This window comes from Myxine glutinosa, chromosome 3 (genome assembly GCF_964187855.1).
Source record: "Myxine glutinosa chromosome 3, kmMyxGlut1.1, whole genome shotgun sequence".
NCBI lineage: Eukaryota > Metazoa > Chordata > Myxini > Myxiniformes > Myxinidae > Myxine > Myxine glutinosa.
In genome coordinates this window covers 68,660,364-68,687,104 of record NC_136263.1, presented here as the reverse complement: position 1 = coordinate 68,687,104, position 26,741 = coordinate 68,660,364, and the positions used below count along the sequence as shown (strand labels likewise).

At 43.2% G+C, this 26,741-nt stretch overlaps 1 protein-coding gene across 1 annotated transcript in view; it reads right to left on the bottom strand.

The window, feature by feature from the left end:
• The window catches only part of LOC137423526 (28S rRNA (cytosine(4447)-C(5))-methyltransferase-like), a 58,466-nt gene extending 32,114 nt beyond the window's left edge, over window positions 1–26,352 (bottom strand). Inside the window, exons 1-14 of the mRNA XM_078774177.1 lie at window positions 26,215–26,352; window positions 25,934–26,051; window positions 23,936–23,978; window positions 23,028–23,164; window positions 21,586–21,704; window positions 15,936–16,037; window positions 11,435–11,487; window positions 11,228–11,328; window positions 10,596–10,689; window positions 10,245–10,350; window positions 2,896–2,985; window positions 1,159–1,246; window positions 795–935; window positions 24–163 (exon numbers count right to left, since the gene is read on the bottom strand). Of these exons, the coding sequence (XP_078630303.1) occupies window positions 24–163; window positions 795–935; window positions 1,159–1,246; window positions 2,896–2,985; window positions 10,245–10,350; window positions 10,596–10,689; window positions 11,228–11,328; window positions 11,435–11,487; window positions 15,936–16,037; window positions 21,586–21,704; window positions 23,028–23,164; window positions 23,936–23,978; window positions 25,934–26,033 (1,314 nt within the window). The 5' untranslated portion in view covers window positions 26,034–26,051; window positions 26,215–26,352. The remainder of the gene's footprint in view (window positions 1–23; window positions 164–794; window positions 936–1,158; window positions 1,247–2,895; window positions 2,986–10,244; window positions 10,351–10,595; window positions 10,690–11,227; window positions 11,329–11,434; window positions 11,488–15,935; window positions 16,038–21,585; window positions 21,705–23,027; window positions 23,165–23,935; window positions 23,979–25,933; window positions 26,052–26,214) is intronic.
• Window positions 26,353–26,741: the final 389 nt, after the last annotated feature.

Genomic DNA, 26,741 nt, shown 5'->3' with positions numbered 1-26,741 from the left:
AGAGATTACGTGAGAAGGCCAACCTTGGGGAACATCCTGCCGTTGTAGCTGCAGACCACGGTGTTGGTGACCCCCAGGCGGTGCAGGTTCCCAACCACTGCACGCAGCCGCTCAGGATTCACATCGTTGGCCAAAATCATCCCAGTGTTCTTCATCAACTGTGCTGCAAGATGCGAAAATTATTGGCTAACTGTTTAAACCATCAAGCATTCAACCATACATGTGGGCCATATATTTAAAATGTACACACGTGCTAAGGGAGGGGTTGGGGATTGTGGGGTTATTAAAATGAGAAAACGAAGACAAGGGGGGTGATTGAAGGGAGAAAAGAGGGCAGTAAAGTATGACGTTTGGGAAAGACAGAGGTAAAAGGAGGGGAAAGAAGACACGTACAGGAAGCAGAATCGAAATCTCAACCACATTGTGTGTACATAATAAATAGATGGCCTCTTCGAAGACCAATGCAAAATATCAACCAACAAGCATCCTCAAGTAAACAAATAGCCAACATTTGATGCAACTTAGCTTAGAGTTAGTTCAAGTGCTTCGTGACCAAAGCAAGGCCTTTAAAGGTAATATCTGCAGTACTTAGTCTTAGACCCAAGTTGCAATATGAGTGGTGTGCATACTAAGTGAGAGCTAGTTCGTTGCACCAGATGCTGCAAGTGAGATGTGAGATTGAGCATGGCATTTTTGGATTGCATTTTCACTATGTACTGCAGAGATGAGTCTCAACCTGTGTTTTGTACATGGACTGCTGCCTTTCATTCAGAATAATGCAAGCGTCAGCATACCAATGTAGGTAGTTTTCCCTCCAGGTGCAGCACACATGTCAAGCACCTTATTGCCCTCACGCGGTGCCAACGCGATGATAGGCAGAAGACTCGATGCGCCCTGTATCATGTAATGCCCCGAAAGGTACTCTGGGGTGGCACCTGGGACAAAACACATCATCAAGATTACGTTGTCACATAATGATCTTTATCGTGACATGGCCATTTGAAGTCCTGCGGTTCTAGTACAACTGCCCTGCAGGCATCTTCAATCACTTCCAGTCGTTTTATGCAACAGTCAGAATTCACTTTGCACAAGTTAAATGCAAACAAAAACCCCGACTAAACTATCCCGCTCCGACCAATTATACCCAATGGATCTTACCAATGGGAACGGAGGAGTCGTAGATCACCAACCCGACCTTTGACCACTTCTCGATGGGGTCCAGATTCACACCACGGTTTATCAAAGCCTGAAGAAAATGGGGAAGGAAAGCAGGAAGTGCACATGTGCATTCGGAAGCAACAAGGAGCAAGGTGGAGAAAAGGTCACCAAGACTACAGTTTATTTTTTTAATCGTCACTATTATTTATTTGCCTAAGTTCTATGTTCCGTTGCAACTTGCTGTTTTACAAGACTGTCCTTTACTGCAGAAAACACGTTAATGTAACTCACAAATTCTGGTTTGCTGATGTAGTTAGATAAATTGCAGCATGAAAGATAAAAAGTTTTTAACAAGTATGCTTTAGACTGTTTAGAGTACAATTTTCCAAGACTGTGGTCAAGAGGCACACACACTCGCCTCTAAGCTGTCTAGCCTGGGCTTGAACCCCGACCCACCTATAAACTGTCAGTTTCGTGTTTCGCAGGTAGGGCGATTCATCAATATGTGTGCCGTCCCTCAGATGGATGTTAAACTGGGAGTCCTGTCTGTCACCATGTGTTGGTGGCCATTAAAGATCCCATGGTGTCCTTCGCAAAGAGTATGTGAGTATTGCCGACACCATGGCCAAATTCCAAATTCCTGCCCTAACTAGGCGAATGTCAGGCATGGCCAGCCGGTTCGTGAAGACTTGGGCCAAGCTTCCCCCCAGCCGACCCCACAATGTGGGATAATAGTGGTCGTTAAAGACCAACAAGAAGATTCCCAAGATTGTTCAAACAAAATCATTTAATGAAGGTATACTATAAGTAGCGGAGGAGCATTCGGCAGGGTGAGACGTGCTACAGCTTGCCCCTTGAAGAAGCAAAAAGTCAGAAGCAACGGAGCCTGGTCAGGCAGAGCATCTCTCCTCGGGAGGCTGTCAAGAGCGTTAAAGACATGAGGGATCTGGTAGTTAGTTGGGCGCAGTGTGGTAGTTTAGGCCACTCTCTGAGATCTCTCCAGTTGGACCTCAATGCGACCTGCAAATTATTTCCACCGGTCCTAGGCGAATGACCAAGGAGGCTGCCATATTCCTACCTGGATGAGTTTTCTTTTATTTATTTACACCCTCGACCCTGGAGTTTTGTTTTAATACCTGTGAAACCTCAAACTACCACAATGAGTTGTGGTCACAGTAGGATATGGGTTTTCTGCGATTCAATAAGTAAGTGTTGCGCATGTCTCACAGTGGAAGCCCGGCGGATTTGTACCACGTGTCATGTGCTACTTGTATTTATTATTTACAAAACTGTGCATCCTGATTATATTATCATTGTAAAGCAATCATAGCCATTATCAGATTGGTTAAAGTTTTGTGAGGTTGCCATCTCATTCCGTCAGCAAAGGTGTCAGCTTAGTAAAGCCATCGGAATTTCGGTGCAAAGACCACAGGCTTTCAAATTCCTGCCAATCAGGCCACTCTGTTTATTCTGAGGCAAATATGCCCAGCAAATATGCCCAAATATGCCCGTGGTCCACCCAACACCCAGTCACGTTATAAAAGGTCTGTGCGAAAGTTCATGAAACCCCCACCATCAGTTTTGGAGGAATATCAATTGTTAATAGTTGGATTAAGCACCAGGGCAGAAGCTCCCTTGAGCACAATTCCAGGTTTAGTCAGAACAAAACAGAAAACATATAAATGCCAGGCATTAACTGCAAACAAATAAGCAAGTGCCAGGTCTCGGTGTTCTTACCTGTGCCAGGTCTCGGCGCCGGGTTTTGAGGGTGTTTGTTCGGATTGTTATGGGCCTCTGCACCTCATTCGCTTCGAGGAATTCCACCAGCTGCAAATAAACAAAGAATCAACCAAGACCACAATAACATCACAACCTAATTTCAAGCTCAACAAAATACTTTTGTATTAATTATAAGGACATTAGTAAGATGAAGAAGACCACTCCTTTTGCATCTTCAGATGTATAGGGCTGCCAAATCAGTTTCTTAGGCTAATGGGCACAATCCAGGATGGGTTGCCACTCCGACACAGGATAATCGAATGGCTAATTCTTCCACCTCATTTTGCCAACCTTGAAAATATGACTGACTGAGTCAACCCACCTGGTGTTAATTCAACGGCACGATAGGGGCAAGAACTCAGGACCCTGAGACCTCAAGCCAACCACCTTAACCTTTAGGCCAACACCAGGCTTGCATTAGTAATAATTAACACACTATATAGGATTTTAACATGGGATCTCAAAATCATGAGCAAAATGCTCAGATGGGAATTAGAAGCATGCCAAGGTTTCCAGCAAGAAACAAATTTATATTCTAAAGAACCAATGTTATATTTTGGTGTATACATCAATCACAAGTTTCATAAAATTATTGGCACACCTGGACTGTTATCTACTTACAAGATTTCGTCCACAGCTTGATGGAATACTGCTCTCCCCTCTGGACTGGTACTCCTGCTTCACACCTACCTTGCTCAGCTTGATGCCATGGAAACCAAGGCCTTCAAAACCATTGGAATCTCCTGTGATGAAGCCGAGTTCATGGGTCTATCACTTTCATACCATAGACAGGTCAGTGGTCTCTCCATCTTCTACCACCTCCTTTCTGGTTTGCACCGTCTGCTTTCTCCGTGCTCTGTCCTTCTCAGGTGTCTGCGTGGTGCAAGTGATCTGCCAGTAACCCCCAAAATTCAGACTCACTGCTCACCTACACTCATTTGTTCCTCTTTCTTCCCGCTTGTGGAATCAACTTCCTTGGCCTCTTCAATCTTATTCTTCCCTCCAGGGCTTAAAGATAGATGTTCACCACCATCTCAGATCATGCCACATCCACAACACTGATCTTTTCTATTCCCATTAATCCTCCACAAGATGACCTCCTTCCGAGTTTTCAATTTTTCCGTCCACTTCTGTGATCGAGTTTGCAGCTGCGGCCATCTTGTTCACCCCGTGTCCTCCCCTCACCCTCATTCTTCCCCACATCCCTTACTTCTCCAAGTCTCCCTCTATTTTGTCCCTCAACCCTGATGTTGATGTACCTCCTCTGTTTCTACTGTTCTTTTTGTTCTGTTACATCCTGATCCAATCTGTGTTCTAGCTCCTCCATGAGCCTCGACACGGTATACGTTTTATTTTAAGGTCAAGCATCATTCAACCCAATAGAGTACCTATACTGAAGTCAATGTGCATTACATCAATGTTCTTAAAGATGCATGAGGTTGTATTTCGTTCTTGTTTTCAATAATGTAAATGATGAACTTCTGAATTAGATCCAAGTCAGTTTTAACATGCTGCAATTGTAATATGTCACAAGACCTTGCAGGTGAACAAGCATTCGCTTGAACAATTCATAATATAAAAGCAAAATGCCGAACATGAGGTTACGGGCTTACGGCATTACAAAACAAAACACAAGAAACATTTCATTTCTTGTTCGTGCTATCCAGCGAACAAGTGAGCAGTTAGCAGTTGCGTGGTACTAATCACAGCAATCTGATAGTGTGACGGTCAGTGCAGCCTGCAACAATAGAACCAAATGTTTGTCATCACAATTACAGCGTCGACAAGGCACCTACGCATACCTCACTTGCATGACAGGTTGTCCCCTCCTGAGTGTCACTGTTCTAGAAACAAGCTCAACAGTAAACTGTGTGGCACAACTCGATCTCAAAAACATGTTTGAACCAAAAACTGGGAAAGGAAATAACTAGAACTCACAAGCGATTAACTGGCCACCGACTCCATTTTGTCTGCTTTGACTCTCTTCAAACAGATGTACAGTTCATGAAACATAAACAGTTGGTATGAAACAAATAATATGGTTTATTATTCCATTCCCAAGTTTATTCCTTTAATAAACCACTCAAATAGGGACATATCCAGCCAGAAGGCAAGCGTCGTCTTAGCAAGAGTTCCACGAGTGGTCCGACACTGAGACAACTGTGGTTTGGAACATTGCAGATTTCCCTCGTGACTTCAATAAGGACATTTCAAACAAAACTTCGATTAGAGCATGAGCATTAACATCTCAAATACATTCCTTCCTCATGCAAAACATTTCGCCGAGATCACGGAAGGCTGCAGGGCATCACAGACATCCTGTTCACAAACAGACAAACAGACAGACAGGGGTGAAAACATTACCCCCGTCCACCCTCGGTAGCGGAGGTAATAAAAGGTATGCCTTTTAAAGTGATGCTACGTGTGAGTTGAGGCGACACAAATCGGCTCGTGGTATTAACGACGTGATAACGTATTTGTGAAACGAGGTAAAACGAGGAGACCTAAATGGGCTAGTACTGTATTTGCGCAATTATTTTTCATTTTGTGCAAAATAGACTCTTCGTGGAAGATTTAAAGGAAAGCAACAAAAGAAAAACAACAAGTACAGATACATTCAAAGTACACCGCCCCCATGCCAAATAAATAAATATCCTCCAGCGCGGCATTACCGGGGCGCCTATGGCACCCGGAGATACCGCTGTGCAGCTCATAGAGACTGTATTGGGAGGGAGAGAAAGAAAAAAAAAAACATTTTAAAGGCCATTTTCCCTGCTAGAGCGGGGGTTAGCCTTGCGGTCCCCATGACAATCTTCTCCATTTTGCCCTATTTTCTGCATCTCTCCTTGTTAACCCCCTTGCCCGCATTTCTTCTTCCACCATCTTTAGCCAAGTCTTTCTCAGTCTTCCCCGTCTTCTACTTCCTTCTACATTGATTTCCATCACTCTTCTCAACCAGTCACTTTCATCCTTCCTCAACACATGACCAAACCATCTCAACCTGTTCCTCTTCACAGCATCAATCACAGGCTCTATTCCCATCATCTTTCGCAATTCATCATTTGTCTTCCTCTCTCTCAACGATACTCCGCACATCCGTCGAACCATTCGCATTTCCACCCTTTCCAACCTTCGTTGCTGCTCTACGTTCATTACCCATGTCTCGCTCCCATAAATCACAACACTTCTCACACATGCAGCATACACCTTTCCCTTCAGCTTCAACGACACTCCCCTCATCATCAGCACGCCACTCAATTCCCGAAACTTCTTCCATGCACATCTCACTCGAGCAACCGTTGCCGAGTCTGATCCACCTTCTCCATTCAACATGTCTCCGAGGTAGCAAAATGTTTTCACACCTCCCAGCTTCACGCCGTCTCCAAGATCCAACTCAACATTTCCTCCATCTGCAGCTCCCTCTGTGCACACCTTACATTTGAATGTAGCTGCCACACTGGTTAATGACCCTCTCAGACCACTACATTTTTGATGAACCCACTCAGCGCACATTGTACACTGAATGGAGTTCACTCCGACACCCTTCCTACACACAGCACAGGGCCACTTCCTAGTTCTTTCCACCTCACCACATGCTTTACCACTTGCCATCACCTTCGTCTTTCCGATATTCACCTTCAGACCTTTTGTCTCCATACATTCCTTCCACGTGTTCATCTTTTCCTTCAGTCCATCCATACTTTCCGCAATCAACACCAGATCATCTGCATACAACAACTCCCACGGTAAACCCTCCTTTACGTTCTGAGCCAGCACCTCCATCACAGCTACAAATAGTAGTGGCCTTAGTACCGACCCCTGATGCACTCCCACCTTCACCTCAAACTCACCACTGTTCCCGTCCTTCGTCCTTACAGCTGTGCGTGCTCTTTTGTACATTGCCATCACTAGTCTGATCAACCATTCCTCCACTCCTAACTTCCTCAATGCCCATGTCAATACTTTGCGTGGAACCCGATCGAATGCTTTCTCCAGATCAACAAACCCAAGAAACAACTTCTTCCTCTTCTCCATGTACTTCTCCTGCAACTGCCTCACAATGAAAAGCGCGTCTGTCGTTCCTCTTCCTGGCATGAATCCAAACTGCATTTCGTCGATCTTCACTTTCTTCCTCTCCAACACCCTTTCCAATACCTTCATTCCATGCTCCAATAACTTTATCGCTCGGTACGAGCCACACTCCAGAGGGTCACCTTTCCCCTTGTATAGAGGGACGAGGGTACTCAGTTCCCAATCCACTGGAATGCGGCCTTCTTTCACCACCAGATTACAGATCTCTGTCATTCTCTTCACACCCCAACTTCCTGCTGCCTTCAACATATCTCCCACAACTCCCGTCGGCCCTCCCGCTTTTCTACCCTTCATTGCTTTTATCGCTTCCTCAACTTCCTTCTCAGTTATCTTCTCTGCCAGTCCTAAAACTGGGTTACTCTCTATGTTGCCATCCCATTCATTCTCTGTATTCAACAGCATTTCCATATATCTTTTCCATCTTCCTTTAATTCCATCTGGGTCGACAACGATTTGTCCCACTTCATCCTTCAAGCAACTCACCCCCATCACATCACACCTCTCTTTCGCTATCTGCTTTGCAATCCTGAATACTGCTTTCTGACCCTCTTCCGAATCCAAGCGTTCTCCGAACATTTTCCTACATGCCTCCTGCGCCTTTGCTACCTCTTTCTTTGCAGCCTTCCTGGCTGCCTTATAACTTTCATGCTCTGCTGTTTCTGCTCCCGTACCCTTCGCCTTCTGCCACTCCTTGAACTTCTTCCTCTTTCCAACTTCATCATCCCACCACCATGTTTCCGAGTGCCACGGTGGTCCTTTTGTCCATCCACATACCTCACCAACGGCTCCCAACAGACTAGCTTTCATTGACATCCAACCACTTTCAAGCTCAACCACATCATCCTCGACCCTACTCAGCCTCTCTTTTAATGCCTCCCTTACTGTCACCTCTTTCAACCTCCACACCTTCATTCTCGGTTGGTACTTCACCCGCCGAGCTCTCCTCGCACCTTTCACCCTTACGTCGCAGACAACCAAGTGGTGCTGTGAAACAGCCTCCTCCCCCGGGATCACCTTTGTGTCCCGGAGGTGCCCCCTATCTCGCCTACGCACCATCAGGTAGTCCACGGTTGTCGTCGACCCACCTGACGTGTATGTAACAAGCTTATTATCCTCTTTCTGGAACTGAGTATTACAAATCAACAAATCAGCTCTATCAGCAAACTCCAAAATCCTTTCACCTTCTCCATTTCTCACACCATATCCGTAACCCCCATGAACTCCGTCAAAACCATCCATACTCCTTCCCACATGTCCATTTAGGTCTCCTCCTACCACAACAACTTCCTCATTTTTCCCGTTTTCCATCAGCTTCTCTATCGCACACCAGAACTTGTCCTTCTCTTTATCGCTTCGACCAACCTGCGGAGCATATCCCGAGATGACGTTCACCAAGAGCTTTCCAATCATCATTTTCACCATCATCAACCTTTCACTCACTCTAGTAAACTCCTCAGAAAACAGGACACCAACACCATTCACGCCCTCCGGGCACCCTTGCCACACAAACTTGTATTTCTGTCCCTGCCTACCCTTCACCATTCTCACACCACTTCCCTTCCATCTCGTCTCTTGCACACAACATATGTCCACTCTTCTTCTGACCAATACTTCCACCACTTCTCCTGATCTCCCTGTCATTGTCCCTACATTCCATGTTCCAAACCTCAGAAACCGATCTCCACTTTGGGCTGTACCCTGCCCACATGTAGTTGTAATTGTCATGGTTCTCTTTTTGAGGCAATGTTTTTATGGCCGGATGCCCTTCCTGACGCCAACCCTCTTAGTCGCCTCTTACGACACGCAGGGATACGGCGTACCTATTCTTATCCAGGGTACACATTGGGAGGGAGAGGTGTACAATAATTGATTTAATCAATTGCATAATTAAAATCAATAAATAGTAACCGTGAAATAATTTCTTAATCAATTGGCTAAAGCATAGCTCAACCACCAGTTTCATCCGAAGCTGTAACTTTTTGAAAAATAAATAATTCATTTATCAAAATAATTAAATAATTCATTCATTAATCAATAAATAATAAATCGATTAATTGATCAATCAATAAATAAAAAATATCCTTTATAGCCAAATCACATGGTCACTGTCGTGTCCAAATATTAGCTTCCTAGCTCAAAAGGTCCCCGAGATATTTAATTCCCAGATGAGAAAGAAAATAAACAAGAAGACGTCATGCGGAGTACGACACTTGTAAAATCCGCCCCCCCACCCCCCCCACCCCTCCACAAGAAAAACAAATTCCATTGATACAGCAAATTGTCCATTTCATCAAGATTAAAATTGACAATCTTGATCAAAGCTTGGGTCAATAGGAAGAAAACTGACGATTTTCACATGAAAAATGATGGTTGGAAGGTTGACCTTCAGTTGACCTTTGACCTTTTGACCTCAAAAATAGTTGGTTTCCTACTTCAGTGAGGCAATATTTTCCAAACACGATGGAATAATATTTACCGATATGAACAGTGATGTGGCTTTTATTGAAATTCTACAAATACTGTTTAGATTTTGATGATTTGCGTGTGATATGATTTAACGGATGTTTATATAAATCATTTAAAATAAAAAAAGCCTTCAATTTCTGATATTTTGTCTTTTCATTTGGGCCTCCCAATTGAAGCCCTGCCCGTAGGGCGGGTACCGTTGCGAGTATATATAATGTAAAATAATGCTCGTACACATCAGCGATGGTTTTTTTTTTTTGTATCCAAGATCGAGGCTCGTATAAGAGCTAACATTAAGGACAAAAACAAAAGGACACATAAGACGAAATAAAGGGAGCGGGAGACAAGATGGGGAGAGAAGTGGAAGCACACAAGTACATCGGGAGATCTGTGGGAGATAGAGGGCTTGGGGGAGGAGGCGTGAGAAGGTGTGTGGGGGGTGGGAGAGGTAAAAAAAAACAAACAAAAAAAACACACATGGACACTGCTAGGGCTTCCAGGAAAGAAGTCGGTATTTCAGAAAAGTGGATCTGGGGTGAATTAACACGGGTAGAAAAGATCAAGGTTTAAATGTTTAAATATTTTGTAAACTTTATAATATCTCGTTCCATTTTACAATGATGAATTAGCTCAGATGGACACACGATAGCACATTAGCCAAGTTTTGCAACTTTCATCGAGGTAGTCAAGTCTAAGGCTTATCGATCAAAGTATGTCACATGGTAAAGATACAAAATGGTCCTCCATACCTCTCCCAGTGGGAAGATGTCCATGAGACGAACGATGAGGTAGTCATTATAACTGTAGTACAGGCTGAGGTCATGCTGAAGGAGTTCTAAATAGTCTTGTCTACTCCTACATATAGAAATCAAGAACAGTAAATAAAAGAGTGAGTTTGTACATGTTAAAAATTGATGAAGGAATGCAATTCCCATGCCAGTAAAACTCTACATAGATGCAAATAAAAAAGAATGGGAAAACAGTTTGTCACCCTTTTGGAAATAGTTCATTCATATTCAACATGAGCACCTCGTATCGAAACAAGAAACGATGGAAGAAACAAGATAGTGTGAAGAATATACTGTGATGCATCAACCCACCGTCCTTCCTCCTTGCGTGTGTTGAAGTTTGCAAGAACAGCTACGTTATCATGAATCCTCTGTTGTACGACTTGCAGGTCTGGGGGCTGGACTGGTGCAAAGGTGTTAAGGAGGTATTTGGTTGCAACCAAAGTTTACAGCAGGTAGACAAAACTACAATGCACAACATTCCATTGAGGATATTTCTTCAGGAGAATCGTCGTGCCTATTTTATGTCAGAATTGCAGGTTGATCTTTTCATTCGAGAACCCTAAATAATTCCCATACACTAAAAACGATATCAGTTAGGAACTTGATATTTCGCGTAAAATGTCGCCTAATGTTACAGAAAGACGTGACATGACCCACACAATGGTACTTTATAGCTAAGCCAAGATTCAAACCAAAGCTAGACAGCTTTGAAGCGAGTGTACGTACTTCCAAGCCACCAGGGGAGGTACCGAAGTGAGAAGATAAAAATGGAAAAATGAACATACTTTCTCCACAGCAAAAACGAAACACAAGCTTTGGATATAATTTGTCTCCAAAAATAATGTTTCTACCTTTGGATACACCTCTTACACCTCACAAACAAACCACCATGGTTATCAAGCACACTGTGAACGCAGGGCTAATCAGAGACAAAAGGATATCCTCTTTCTCAATCTCCTGGCCACTCGGGAAGACAAACTTTTCATCCTCACTGATGTTAATCTGGATTCCATCTTGCTCTTCCTCTTGCCGTTGCTGTTTCCTGAAGGGAAGAGGTTTCGAAAAAAATCAACAGTGACACCAACATCATGAGATAAAGACGACTCCTGTGTTGTGGTTGATTGCAGGGCAAAGGGTAAAACACATACCTTGCAGCCCTTTTGAGCTTCTCCCTTTTCTCGGCCTTTTCAATGGGGAGGAGCTGTGTACATTCAGAATATAAATAAATATACATGTAGAAAATAACAAATCAAGTCAGTAATTTTCGACATTTACCAATTCCTATCCAAAGCCCTTGGTTATGCATCATGTCAGGATAATTCTGCGGATAATAAAAGGGCATGATCAACGTTTTTACAGGGATCAACATTAACGGTTGTCTGACAGCCCAGGACAGGAAATTTGGTCTGTCGGACAAGTGAAAATCTCAATAAAGCTGTCCGATCGACAGGTCAATTTTACAACCCGGAAGTTTAATTAACAGCATACAGGTAGTGGAAACACCAACAATCAATGGAAGCACCAATGCAAAGTCACTTAAAGGGCGTTGGGCCACTATTGTGAGGCCAGTACAGCATGTACAGTCACATGAAAAAGTAAGTACACCCCATGTAAAGTTTTGACTTTTTCAACATATTTCAACATACAGCTATTTGATCTTCATTTCAACAATATTGATAGATAAAGGTGATATAATATAACAAATATCATGAAACATTCACATTTTGTAGTCCATTGTATAATTTAAATAAACATCAATGCAAATTTCGCATGTGGAAAAAGTAAGTACACCCCTACATTTATCACTACTTCAAACACCTAAAATTAGAATCAGGTGCACCAGCTCAGGTGCAAATGATTAGAACATCGTTAGAGGGGATCTTGGAGGAACCTGTCTTATTTAAACCTCAGACATTTAGTTTGGTTTGCTCTTTGTTGTTGAAGTGTGTGGCGTCACCATGCCTAGATCAAAAGAGCTCTCTGAGGCCTTCAGAAAGAAGGTTATAGATGCCTACGAGTCTGGGAAGGGATTTAAAAAGATCTCCAAACAATTTGAAATCAATCATTAAACTGTCCAGAAGATCATCTACAAGTGGAGAAGATTCCAAACAACTGCCAACTTGTTCAGGCCAGGCCGCTCCAGCAAGTTCAGCCTGAGAGCAGACCGCAAGATGCTGAAAGAAGTCTCGAAGAACCCCAGAATGTCATCACGGGACCTACAGGTAGCTCTTGCTACTGTTGATGTCAAAGTGCACGAGTCTACCATTAGAAAGAGGCTGCACAAATTTGATCTACATGGGAGGTGTGCCAGGAGGAAACCTTTGCTGTCCAGAAAGAACATCAGGGCAGGACTAAAGTTTGCCAATGAACACCAAGGCAAAGACCAGCACTTCTGGAGCAATGTGCTCTGGACAGATGAGTCAAAGGTAGAGCTATTTGGCCACAGTACCAGAAGACATGTTTGGCGAAAACCAAAGACAGCATTTGACCAAAAGAACCTGATACCAACTGTAAAGCATGGTGATGGAAATATTATGGTTTGGGGCAGCTTTGTTGCATCAGGGCCTGGGCAGCTCACCATCATAGAATCCACTATGAATTCTTCATTGTACCAGAGGGTGCTTGAGGATAATGTGAGGCCATCTGTCGGGAAGTTGAAGCTCAACCGAAGGTGGACCTTGCAACATGACAATGACCCTAAACATACCAGTAAATCCACCAAGGAATGGCTGAAAAGAAAGAAATGGAGGGTTCTGGAATGGCCAAGTCAAAGCCCGGATCTAAATCCCATCGAGATGTTGTGGGGGGATTTAAAACGAGCTGTGCATGCAAGAAACACCTCAAACATCGCACAGCTGAAAGAATTCTGCATGGAGTGGGCAAAAATTTCTCCCAGTCGATGTCAGAGACTGGTAGACAGTTATAAGAAACGCCTACTTGAGGTTGTTTCTGCCAAAGGGGGCAATACCACCTATTAGAGCCAAGGGTGGACTTACTTTTTCCACATGTGAAATTTGCATTTATGTTTATTTAAATTATACAATGGACTACAAAATGTAAATGTTTCATGATATTTGTTATATTATATCACCTTTATCTATCAATATTGTTGAAATGAAGATCAAATAGCTGTATGTTGAAATATGTTGGAAAAGGTCAAAACTTTACATGGGGTGTACTTACTTTTTCACGTGACTGTATGCATCGTGACATAGAGTCCACTGGCGTCTGGAAGTCTGCAAGAGGGATGTGGTGCCATTCTTCAATGAGAAAGTAAATCAACTCACACCTGTTTGATGGAGGTGGAAAATGCTGTCTCAGCCGTCATTCCAGAATATCCCATAAATGATAAATGCTCGATTGGGTTCAGATCTGATGAATGAGAAGGCCAAGACATCGTGATAATATCAGTGTCATGCTCATCAAACCATTGGGTGACCACACATGCTCTGTGGATGGGGTCTTTGTCATCCTGGAAGACACCCCTCCATGCAGGAAAGAAATGCTACAACATGGGGTGAAGATGGTCACTCGGTACCATTAAGTAGCGATTGGCATCGACCTTGCCTGCTCAGAGAATGACTGCACCCTAACCATGCCAGGAAAATGCATCCACAACTTTACAGATCCACCAGAACCCTTCACTTTTGGAACCAAGCACTCAGGATTGTAGAATTCTTTAGGTTTGCGCCAAAACATGCACTTGTTCGCTTGGCGAGAACATGGTGTAGGATGATTCATCTGATCATATCACATTTCTCTACTGCTCGGTAGTCCATTGCCTGTGATCTCTGCACCACTGGACTCACAAACGTACATTCCCAGGTGTGATGAGCGATTTGCGCACTGCAGCCCGACTATCGTATCACACTCTGTGGAGTTCTCGGCGGACCGTTTTGGATGAAATTGGCTGCTCGTGCCCCAGGTTGAAATTTACAGTCTATTAATCTGCAGTTGCTCACCTGCTTTGCCTCACACTTCAAATTAATGCACGGAAATCACGATCCTGGAAAATGCACTTTTGCCCACTGTTGCCATTTTCTGATGATGTCTTTCTCTCGGAGTTCCATGCCAACATCATCTTAGACACCGTTGCTTGTGAAACATCAGCAAGTGGAGCTGTTTTTGTCACTGAAGGACGAAGGTCCTGCCAAATGTGCCCCATAAATCACCCCTCTTTCAAAGTCACTGAGGTCTCATCTTGCAGCCATGCTAGCCATGATTATAGGCATTTATATTTTGTGCCTATAATTGCCTGTGCATCATTTTTATACATATTCCAAAGCATGTTTAATTGCCATATGGGCCCACACCTGTGTGGAAGCCGTTGCTTTCAAAATATTTGGTGTCCCATATTTACTTAGGTTTTCTATTTTTTTTGTCCACTACCTGTATCATGACCTCAAATGTAGTTGTTCTTTCACAAGTAAAGCCACAGTGATTGAGAGTGACTAAGAGGATATTTTTAAGACACGACTAACCCCGCACACCGGCGAAAACGTGATGGTATCGCACCACATGCTTGTAGCATGAATAGTTCGGCAGGTGCAATGGTCGACTGGGACAGGTACAATCTTAAACCTACCTGTCCCACGGACAGGCTGGAAGGAAAGCTAATGTTGAGCCCTGTTTGTACTTTTCCACTTCCTCTCCTCCCCCAGTTATTTGCCCCAAAATAAAATCCATGCCCGAAAAGTTTTTACACCTGGAAACCCGAACGAGTCACATCGATGATTATACCTGGTTCACAGATTGTATTGTAAGTATTGGTAAAGCAGCAAATTTAATGTCGATTTTTCGATCGATTTCGAAATATTATCAATGAGAGGTTGCGCTGTACCTTCCTCATCACAGATGAGAAAGTATGACCTCTCGTGGCAGGTATCTGCTCATCATTAATAACGGATAGTTTAAACATATCACAAGTAAATCAGATTTGCCCAGACATCCAGGCCTAACAAGTAATTGTTTTGGACCCAATATGTTACTGCAATTTGTGAAAGAGGGCGCAGGCGGACACGCATTAGAATGACGTCACAACTATGAGATTGAATACAAGGAAATGAAACAAAATACAAGAAAAACAAAACATGACCATTAGCAAAAACACAATGAGAATTTTTATTTAACATCACCGTTCACCACCATCTCATATCTTCCCCCATCCAAAACCTTGATATTTTCAATCCCCATTAATCCACCTCAAATCCATCTCTCCTTCAAATTCCGTTTTCTTTCCTGAAAGTCCATGGGGTGTCCATCTTGTTTATCCTGTGTGCCTCCCCCCCCAGGCCTCTCCCTGCCACAGATCTCCTGATGTCCCTGTTCCCTACTGTTGTTGCGCTTCCCTCTCTCTCCCCCTCTTGTCTTCTGCTCCCTTTATTATACGATACATGTGTTCGCTCTTACACGAGCCTCGACTTAGTATACATGCATACATACATACATACATACATACATATATATAAAAAATTATAAATTATATATAAATTATAATTATACATATTTATATATATAATTATACATATATATATATAATTATACATATATATATAACAATTAGTTTCACTCACGAGGATAAATCCCGACTGTTCAAGTGGTAAGAGTAGAACCTACTTGCATGCGCATACCACACACGTTATGACTTACATCATCATCTGAAGGCCCCAATTCTTCCTCTCCTTCACTACTGTCGCTCTTGTCGTCCAGAGATCCATAATCATCACGCTCACCTTCTTCCTCCACGTCACTCTGGTTAAACAAGAAATTCACAAGTCGTTTCCCTTTCATCATAAGTCACATATTTTCAATTTCCAGTCTCTCAAACTTTTTGATTGGTATTCACATTTGTTTGTCTCGATCTACACGACCGGTCAAAAGTTTTAGAACACCTCAATTTTTCCAGTTTTTATTGAAATTTATGCAGTTTAATGTCTCAATGTACTCTGAAATTAAGCATCGAACAAATAAACAATTGGAGATAAAAAAATAAATCATAGAATCATTTTTTTAAACAAAATGTAATTTAAAATTTTGACTCAGCAAAGTAGCCACCTTTTGCAGATATAACCTCCGAACACACTTGTGGCATTCTTCCTACAATGGAAATCAAATATTGTTCGGGAAGTTCTTCCCAATACTGTTGCAGAAGTTCCCACAAATGTGTTGCACTTGTAGGTTGCTTTGCTCTCACCCTTCTGTCCAGTTCATCCCAAACCAGCTTGATGGGGTTTAAGTCTGGAGACTGTGCTGGCCATTCCATGATTTGAAGCCTACCGTCTTGTTCTTTTCCTCGAAGGTAGTTTTGACATAGCCCGGAGGATTTAGGGTCATTATCTTGCTGAAGGATGAACCCCTGACCAACGAGGCGTATACCAGGGGGTATTGCATGGCACTGCAAAATGCTGTGGTAGCCCTTTTAATTCAGGGTGTCAGTCACTCGGTGCAAGTCGCCGACTCTGGATCCAGCAAAAGAGCCCCAGACCATCACGCTTCCTCCTACATGTTTGAAAGTTGGTGTCACACACTGAGGAACCATCCTTTAGCCTACTCGATGGTGTAAAAAAACCCTGCGTGATGACCCAAATATTTCAAATTTTGATTCATCGGTCCATAAGACCTTCTTCCAGTCTTCATTAGTCCACTGGCAGTGCTTCATGGCCCAGGCAAGCCTCTTTTTCTTATTTTGCCATCTTAGCAATGGCTTCCTTACTGCCACTCGACCTGTCAAACCTGCAGCTCAAAGACTTCTCTTCACAGTTGAAACTGAGACTTGCTTACTTCGACCAGTGTTAAGCTGTGCTTGAAGCTGTTGTCCTGTGAGCCGCCTATCACGCAAGCTGTTGACTCTCAGAAACTTGTCTTCTGATTCTGTTGTGGCTTTGGGTCTGCCAGACCTCTTCCTGTCAGAGTTTCCTCCAGTTTCCAATATACTACTTCCTGCAGTGAAATATTGTTCAAATAATGCTTCAGAGGGTGTAATAACAGTCTGTTCCAATACTGCTTTTATACAGACAGGGGGTTTGTAATCAAGTAATCAGCAGAGGTTGGGACACCTGTAGGAATTGTTTGCATCAACTTACAAGGCTTAATTTACTTACATTGCTGCAGAACAGCTGTAAGTTGTTAACCCATTACTTGTTCCCTGAAGAAGGCCTTTTTTAACAATATACAGTGCATTCAGAAAGTATTCAGATCCCTTCACTTTTTTCACATTTTGTTATGTTGCAGTCTTATGCTGAAATCGTTTAAATTCATTTTTTCCCTCATCAATCTACACTCAATACCCCATAATGACAAAGAGAAAACAGGATTTTAGAAAATTTTGCAAATTTATTAAAAAGAAAAAACTGAAATATCACATTTACATAAGTATTCAGACCCTTTGCTATGACACTTGAAATTTAGCTCAGGTGCCTCCCATTTCTCTTGATCATCTTTGAGATGTTTCTACAGCTTGATTGGAGTCCACCCGTGGTAAATTCAATTGATTGGACATGATTTGGAAAGGCACACACGTGTCTATATAAGGTCTCACAGCTGACAATGCATATCAGAGCAAAAACAAAGCCATGAGGTCGAAGGAACTGCCTGCAGAGCTCAGAGACAGGATTGTGTCGCTGCACAGATCTGAGGAAGCCTACAAAAAAAATTCTGCTGCATTGAAGGTTTTATCGGGGGCGGTGGGGGTCACATTTATCCAAACAAGATATTCTATCTTTGGATTTTGAATTAATTTTTGGAAATTTGTAGAATTTGTTTTTCACTTGGAGGTTGTGGGTTACGATGTGTAAATAAAGGTGTGAAAAGTCTATTTAATTCCAGGCTATAAGACAACAAAAGGAGAATATTTTTAAAGGGGGTGTAGACTTTCTATAGGCATTGTATATGAGATCTTTCTGACGCACTTTCTACCAGGAGGACCTGAACGTTCTTATGACCCAGGTCGATGCTGGGGTTCAGGAAGGTGTGGTGGTTTTTATTATTAAATCCATTTATCAAACTTGAGTATAGATAAAGTCAAGTAAAAGTAATTTTGTAGGCAGTTAAAAAAAAAAACTGCATTCCACTGTCGGTAGGATGAGTCGTTGGGTCAATAATGAGAACCAGATGTGTTTTGCTTTTAAAGTGAATTTTGATTGGATTATTCTTTGCCCATTGGAAGTATGGGAATTGTATCCCGTGTGGATAAATCGATATTATAAAAGGAGCCGTGTCTGTCTGTCTGTTTGTTTGTTTGTCGTGTTATAACTTGAGAACGGATTAATGGATTTCAAAAAAATCAAACTACGGTGGATTCAGGTAAACCCCGTGAGTGTTTGTGATCCAAAATTAGTATTTTTTTCTTTTTTTTACGGGTACATGGACACGCCTGTCAAAACTGCAAATGCCAACACCAAATGTTGGTTATCCCTGCACGGAGAGCAGGATCTCCCAATAATCCTTTCCACCCCCCACCCCCCCCCCATCGAGTAGTGATTACAGCAAAGATTGGCATTTTTGTCAGCGAAGCGACGGGTCTTATATTCTAGTACACATTAAAGCTAGCTGGTGTTGAGTTTATTTATACAGAAGCCTTACCATACTGTTAATCTGATTGATTAAAATATGTATCGTGTAATTTGAATGAATAGATTAACTATTAAAATAACTTGTATCATGTATTATGCCACATAATGGGCAGGCTTAAGAATGAACAAGGTTTTAATTCAAAAATCTAGTTAGCCTTCTGTCTCACGTCGGGCCGACAACCAGTCCGAGTCATCAAGGTCGGGCTCTGATGTCATGTAGTCTCCACAACAACACGTTTACAGTTAATTCCTGAGATCTCACCCCTCAAGGAATTTTGTTGTCTCGGTAAACGACTGGGGTCTTCTCATTGGCTGGGTTTCATCCAAGGGTCAGACGACGTGGCGCCACCAATGATTATCTCCTCAAGGTCTCTTGCCCCCCCCACCCCCCCCCCCCTTTCCACCCTCCTGCCTCTGTACTTTCAAGTTCACCCACCACACTTCTTGGTGTGGAAAACACTACATAAGGGACTTGGTCACAAGGGATGTGAGAGAGATTCTGGCTAGGTTCTGTCATTTTCTGTACTTAATGTTCCTTTGATGTTTTTTGGTACTCCTGGTACTTCGGTACTTTTTGGTATGTTCTTTGTTTGTTAAAAGCCAGTTTCCAACTCCAAGCATAAAAACGCTTCATTGTAAAACCACAGAGAGGACACTGAATTATTTCCACTTCAATTAATGCTGACCTAATATTGATTGAATTAAATCCTCGACAAGGAGCCCATTGGAAGGGGCCCAACACCCAAGATCCCAAGGATGCAAAAGAGCTTGAGCACCCAAATGACCCAAATTAACCAGAGGACCCAAAATACCCGTAGGACTCTGAAGACCCAAAAGAAGAGCAATTATGTCTCTTACATTGGAATTGTAGATGGTGGCTTGCAAACCGAGCCTCAAGGTCAGTGTACGGAAGCTGTTTTTTAAATTTTATTATTACAATAAATACACGGCGGAGGGAGGTGACATTCGCTGAACGTGACGTACAAAGTGCGCAGAGTACTTTGGCCCAGGTTCTATACCAATTCAACTCAGCTTGAATTTCTGGCGCTCGGTGAAAAGACTGTCAGCCAAAAATAGGGTCACATTGGAGGAGGTTGTGTGAACTATGCACAATGCACTGCTCATGTCTCCCACTTTTTAAATCCCGCGTGTCTCGGCTGTACTACCAACAACCTCGGAAACATGGGTTCATCACAAGCTCAAGCTGGTGAAGCCGAAGGTGTTCCTTCTCCTCCCAACCCTCACATGGACACTCGGAATCTAGAAGATCTTTGAAAGAGCCTCGATAATACCAGAAGCACATTTCCAAGCTGGCCTCCAAAGCCAGTCGCCGTCTGGGCATCCTCCGTCATGCAAGGTCCTCACCACATTCAAAGCTTTCATCCAGAGCTCAATGGAATACTGCTCTCCCCTCTGGGCTGGTGCTCCTGTCTCACACCTAGCTCAGCTTCACACGGTTGAAACCAAAGCATTCAGAATCATTGGTATCTCTCGCAATTAAGCTGATTCTGAGGGCCTCTCTCTCACCACAGGAAGGTTGGTGGTCATTCTTGTCTTCCACCGACTCCTCTCCGGCCTAGCTCCCCCAGCTCTGTCCCCCAAATATTCCTGCAGGACGCACAAGATCTGCCAGCAACCCTCTTATGGTTAAACTGCCAAAATCAAACCTCTCTGCTCACCTTAACTCCTTCATGCCTCTTTTCTCCCACCTCTGGAACAAACTCCCTCACTCTCTTCAATCCCACTCTCCCTCCAGGTCTTTAAAACAGCTGTTCATCACCATCTCTTATCTTTCCCCATCCAAAACCTTGAGCTTTTCTACCCCCGTTAAAACACCCCAAACCCGCCTCTTTCAATCCCCAATCTTTTTTCTGGAAATTCCGCGTAGTGTTAATTTGCTTTATACCGTGTACCCCTCCCTCCTCCACAGCCCTCCCCCTTCCACAGATCTACCGACGTCCCTGTTCTCTTCTGTTGTTGTGCTTTTGTGCTTCCCTCTCTCTTTCTCTCTTGTCTCCCGCTCCCTTCATTGTATGTTTTATGTGTCTGTGCATGTTTTCATGTTCAATGTGTCAGCTCTTACACGAGCCTCGATTCTGTATACAAAAAAGTAAAATATAAAAGGAGAAAGAAATTGATTCATGGTCATCTTTCATGTTCATCTTCATGATTGTCCCATGTACCCCACACCAGCCCCCTCTCTTCCACAGATCTGTGGATGTCCCTGTTCCCTACTGTTGTGCTTCCCTCTCTCACCCCTTTTGTCACCTGCTCCCTTTATTATATGTTCTGTGTGTCAGCTCATTAGGCCTGATCTTAAAGCTAAAGTGCATGTATATTAGTTTGACCATGGATTTTGGTCTTGGAGCCAAAGTATACATGCCTAGCTTTTGTTCCAATGTTTGGTTTTGTTAACCTTCTTATCTAAAAAGCATTCATCAAAAGAGATTGTTAGCAGGGAAAAAATATATATACCATGGATTGGTTACTGGTACCTTCCCAAAAAGTGAGTTGGTATTGCCCAAAAAGGCTTCTCAAACCAATGTAGGCTGAATAATACTGCAGGTAGCTGATGACAGTTGCGTTTCAGAATGAAATCCACGCTCAACCTTTTGATTTGAGTGAAACAGGGCAGTTTAGCACAAATTGTTTGGACCACAGCTTATTGATTGACTCCCAATGAAAAGTTAGTCAGAATGTTTGTCTTTAAAATAACAGAATTTGTATACCTCCTCTTCTTCATCCTCATGATCCTCGTCGTCACGTTTCCTCTTGCTCGGTTTCAACCAGGCTGCATTTTCATCACTGTAGCCTTTAAGATCTTTCTTAAAACTCCATTCTCCTTCTCCTGCAGATGTCAAAAAAGAGTCACAATCATTTCCTCGAACATTAGTTATTGAAGGTCCCAAATCCTCGTTTTGGTCTTCTCAAATTCTAGCACTAAACCACGATTCCCTTGCTTCCCCTCCCAAAATTCAAAATAAAAATAGAAGCATGTATGAAGCATGCATGTACAGCTTTGGTCGGAAGAAAGGAGAAGCCCATCCTTTTAAGGCAAGTTTCAAATGACAAACCTAACTCAATATATTCTTCGAGCCACGATGTATTTGCCGACAGTGGCTTAGTGTCTAACACAGAGTTGTTTTTTGTAATAAACGTAATTGTCCATCTTCAAAAAGCATCATTTATCCAACAAAAATGGCAAACCCTAAGTTGAGTCATGCAGGGGGAGGTGATTGGATGCTGAGTTGTTGAGAGGGGGTGGGGTGTGGGGTGTGGGCGGGTATGGTTGGGGGCATGGGCAAGATCAAAAAAGGCAGGAGAAGGTGGGAGTTGAGAGGAGATGGTGAACCCACGAATCGACATTTATTGAAAGACGGTTTCTGTTTCAGGATCCTAAAAAATGGAAATGCAGGCACACATGTTGGAGCTGGGGTGAAAAGTAAGGTTAATGAATGCTTTCTGAAGGCTCCGCTGTACCTGTAGGATGGGTTTTTTAAACGGGCTTCCATCCAGAAATAGCGCGAGCATGGTGTGAGAAATGGGAAGGGGTCAGAGGAGGAAGGGGATGAATGGACGAACAGCAAAAAATTTACCAGAGCTTGTGCAAGGAGACTCAACATGACTACGATCTCATATACACCAGTATACAAGTGGCAGAAGATAGAAGGGAAACGATGACCCAATGAAGGGATAAGAAGTTGTTTTTGAGTAAATAAATGAGCAGAACCGACGAGAATGGATTGAAGAAGGAAGAAGAAAGATTAAAGACAGACATGTGAAAAACTCCTTCAACTTTTACTACACTTTGCAACAGCCAAAATTCAAGCCATGACTGCCTTTCTGGTACAGTGCCACGAAAAGGGAAGGGGGGGGGGGGCAATGCTTCTGGGATTCAAAATCAGATATGCCTCCAACATTAAGTTGCGAATGTTAAAGATTCCCTGGCATATTTCAAAAATAGTCAACCACTGTGCACCAATACCCTGGAAAGGTTCCCTGCTGGGGGTTATTTTACAATAAACAGCATATACCTGCAGGTAGGTAAGTTGTCATCATGTCACAGGCCAACATGCCCAATGGGCTTTTAGCTGTGCCTTGAACTTATTCAAACACATTTTCTGAAATAAAAATAAATAAAATAAAAACCACCACCACCAAATACACTCACCATCTTCATCCTCATCTTCATCCTCATCCTCATCTTCATCTTCATCTTCATCCTTGGCTGAATTTCCAATGCTCACACCAACACCTTGTCCTGAATGAGTGTGTTTTGCTTGCTGCTTCTTAGCCCTCTTGCCTGCCCTGTCATGGTGTTCGTATAATGGAGGCATTACCATCAACAGACTGACAGACAACCTAAACATCTACTCACACAGGGTAGTTTTTCATGAAGCAATGTTTTGGGTAAAAAATAAAACAAAGTCAAAATTTGGAATCAAACCAGTGACAAATGAAGCCTCGTGGAGGAATCTGTGCATATGTTATACGCAGGACAAGGTACAAGTAAATATCAACATGCTTTGATATGAATTTCAAAGATATTAGGAATGTGGCTCTGCAATCAAATGCTAAAAGATTGAGTTGTGAGCAACTGCAAGGGAAAATTCAATCTTAACGGACTCTTGGGTCAAGCATGCACTGCTCTTGGTGAGCAGCAAAACAAACCCGTGGATGCACGGTTACAGCAGGAATTTGGAACTTGGCGAGGTTACCTTTGACCATTGGATTCTGGACCCAACTATAAACTGCCTCCCTGGTGCTTCACGTGGGGCATTGCATCAATAAGTGCAAAGCCCACTGGGTAGGATGTTAAGGCAGCTATCCCGTCTGCTTGACTCCGATGAATTTCCAGGATAATTGGCCACCAAAGATGGCACAATGAGAGGATACCACATCCTGACTTTCTTCGCCAATTATATTCCGTTTTCAAAATGCAGCGAAAGATTCCAGAACTTCCACTCCTTTGCTCTTTTTTTTTAACCTAAATAATTTTCAGAGAAGCCACCAGTGTTCGTATGCCGTCAGGTTAATAAAAAAAACAAGTTAGTAATGCCAAGCTGAAGGAAGCATTACCTGCGTCGTCCATGAGCCGACAATGGACCTCGACTTGCAATATCTGCGAAGGGCGCACACACAGTACCATCGCAACGGCTTCATATCAGCATTGTCACGATGCCAAAATAAAAGTAAATACAGAAAAATGAAATGCTGAAAATAAACACACATTGAAACACGGGACTGTCCATTCATCGACATGGAATTCCCAGTTTTATACAATTAGTAGAAAAATGTTGCGATTGTTCTTGGTTGTTGGGAGTACAGCTGACTTGACTGCAATCAATCAGTGCAAACTGTCTCACAAGATGGTGCATACGTACCGCACTTACCTCGAGCTTCGATTCATGACCAAACTACAAACTTTGGCACTGGTGCTTCACAGGTAACGCATCACACTATAAAGTGTGTCGCCCTTCAAACTGACTTTAAGTTGGTGATGATGGAAGGTGTATCGTCTTAGTATCTACCACTCTGATCACTGATAGAAGAACCATCTTTAGAGGCCATTTTTCCCCGCAGACCAGGAGTTGGCCTTTTCGGGCACCGTGGTCCCCTTTTTGAAGCAATGTTTTATGGCCGGATGCCCTTCCTGCCGCCAATCCTGTTAGTCGCCTTTTGCCACACACAGGGAATTACCATTGAACTGGTACTCCATAGTATCCAAGTAATCCATATCTATCTATAATTCCAGTAATCTCTGTACGTTTGTACGTTTGTACGTCTGTACGTCTGTACGTCTGTACGTCTGTTTGTCTGTGACCGCTGTTTCTCGACAACCACGGGTCCGATATACTTTTAACTTGCCAGGTATATTGCTGGGGACCCGAGGATGTGCCTTTTCAAGGTTTCATATTAATCGGACAATTACTTACCGAGCTATGTCCAAAAAACGATTCAACCAATCAGAGAGCAGCGAACTATCGCGTGTGCCGAACGTGGCGAACACACTCTGCCTCGGATGGCACATTTGAGAGCGTATTCATTTATTTCACGTTTGCAAACTATGTTGGCGCTATGTTGGCGTTAAACTATGTTTTAAAACTAATAAAAACCCCGGGGGGATTGTCACTGTACTCGCACGAGCAGATGGCGGAAGTGCCTGACCGCCAAGTGAAGTCCGAGCAACTCGCGGTCGAAGGTACTGTAACGGCGTTCGGGCGGGCGAAGCTGCCGGCTAAAGAACGCCAGCGGTTGCCAAGCTCCGTTTTAAAACTAATTAAAACCCCGGGGGGATTGTCACTGTACTCGCAAGCCGTTCGCCGTTCGCTTTGGCGTTGCGAATGGACCAAAACATTTCATGCACCAAACCATTTCATGTAAAGCGTTCGCCGTTCGCTTTGGCGTTGCGAATGGACCAAAACATTTCATGAACCAAACCATTTCATGTAAATAGAGGGGGGGATATAATTTTAGATATAGATATAGTACGGGCATGCCCTAGTATTAACAATTGGCTCACCTGTCATGTATATTGATGGAGCAAGGTCACGGGTAACAAACCATCTTTGACCAATGGCCTGATTATCTCTAACCTCAATTTACTCATTATATACAAGGGGAGTTTAACAAAGTTCCCAAGACACCCACTTTAATCCATGGCATGCCAAAAAGTTACGACAAACCTCGTTGGGAGAACATTTTGACCACCCCAGGTATGCAATGACCCTTCTCATACAGGTATACTCTTTGCATCCATGCTGGCTATCGCCAAAATTACCTGCCTAGTTATTATTAGTTTCAGCAACGCAGTCTGAGGTCCTGAGCCGGACTTCTTCTTCTTTAACGGCCACACTTGTTACCACGTTCTTGTCCAAGTCTTTCACGAACCGGCTGGCCAGGCCTGACGTTCGACCAAGTAGTTTGAGCAGGAATAAGGAATTAGATGAAGAAACGCTTCACACAAGAGAGGACACCCATAGTGACGGTGTAGTTCAGGGTTGAATACGTCACTATGGAAATACGAGTGGAACCAAATGCATAAATAAAGTTAAAATTCACTTATCAAGTGATTACCTGGGAGAAAGGACCGAAGGAGCTCTTTCTCTGCACCCGGTTGTTTTTTGGTTCTTCTTCCTGGTCCTCGTTGTTTCCCGATCTCGAGGTGCCTCCCCATGCTGACTCCAAGCAAAAGCTGGTGAGGTCAGCAACTATCTCTGGATGGAGCTGTGGAAACGCTTCTTGCCCGAGGAACGATCAGAAAGTAACTTAGACAAGGCCACGCTGAATCTCACACTGTCCAGATACCACACCACCACGTGCAAAGTTAACGTCAGACTTTCTGGAGATACACTTACCCTGAAGGCGTCTCACGTACAATATGCGAAATGTATCGCAAACACATCTGCCCTAAGGACGTCTTTACTATTGGAAGTCATCGTAAGTAATGCGGGGTGAGGAAGAACCTGTCATCTGTGAAAGATCCCGTGTACAATAATAAATACAATGTACATACATCGGTTAGGAGAGGATGTTAGTTTATAATACGTTCGTTGATAATGCAATGGAGTATATCAGGACATGTTCCCTTTGGTGTCAGGCTGTCTGACAGATCTGGGGTGTGTTCCGTTAACAAGCGGCTTGCTATCGCTTGCCAAGCGGCTTGCTTGATTCAAAACGTTCATGCAAGCGCTCCAACGGAACAAAGTGCTCGGCACCGCTTAACAACATGGCGGCCTCAATGAGAGACATATGTTATGCTATTATGGTACTCGAACAAATACGCTTGGTGTTGCCCTAGCGATTAAGGCTTAAGATCTTAGGGTCTTGCTTTCGTGACCATGTCGTGCTGCTGAGTTAACATGAAGCTGGGAATCATTGAAAG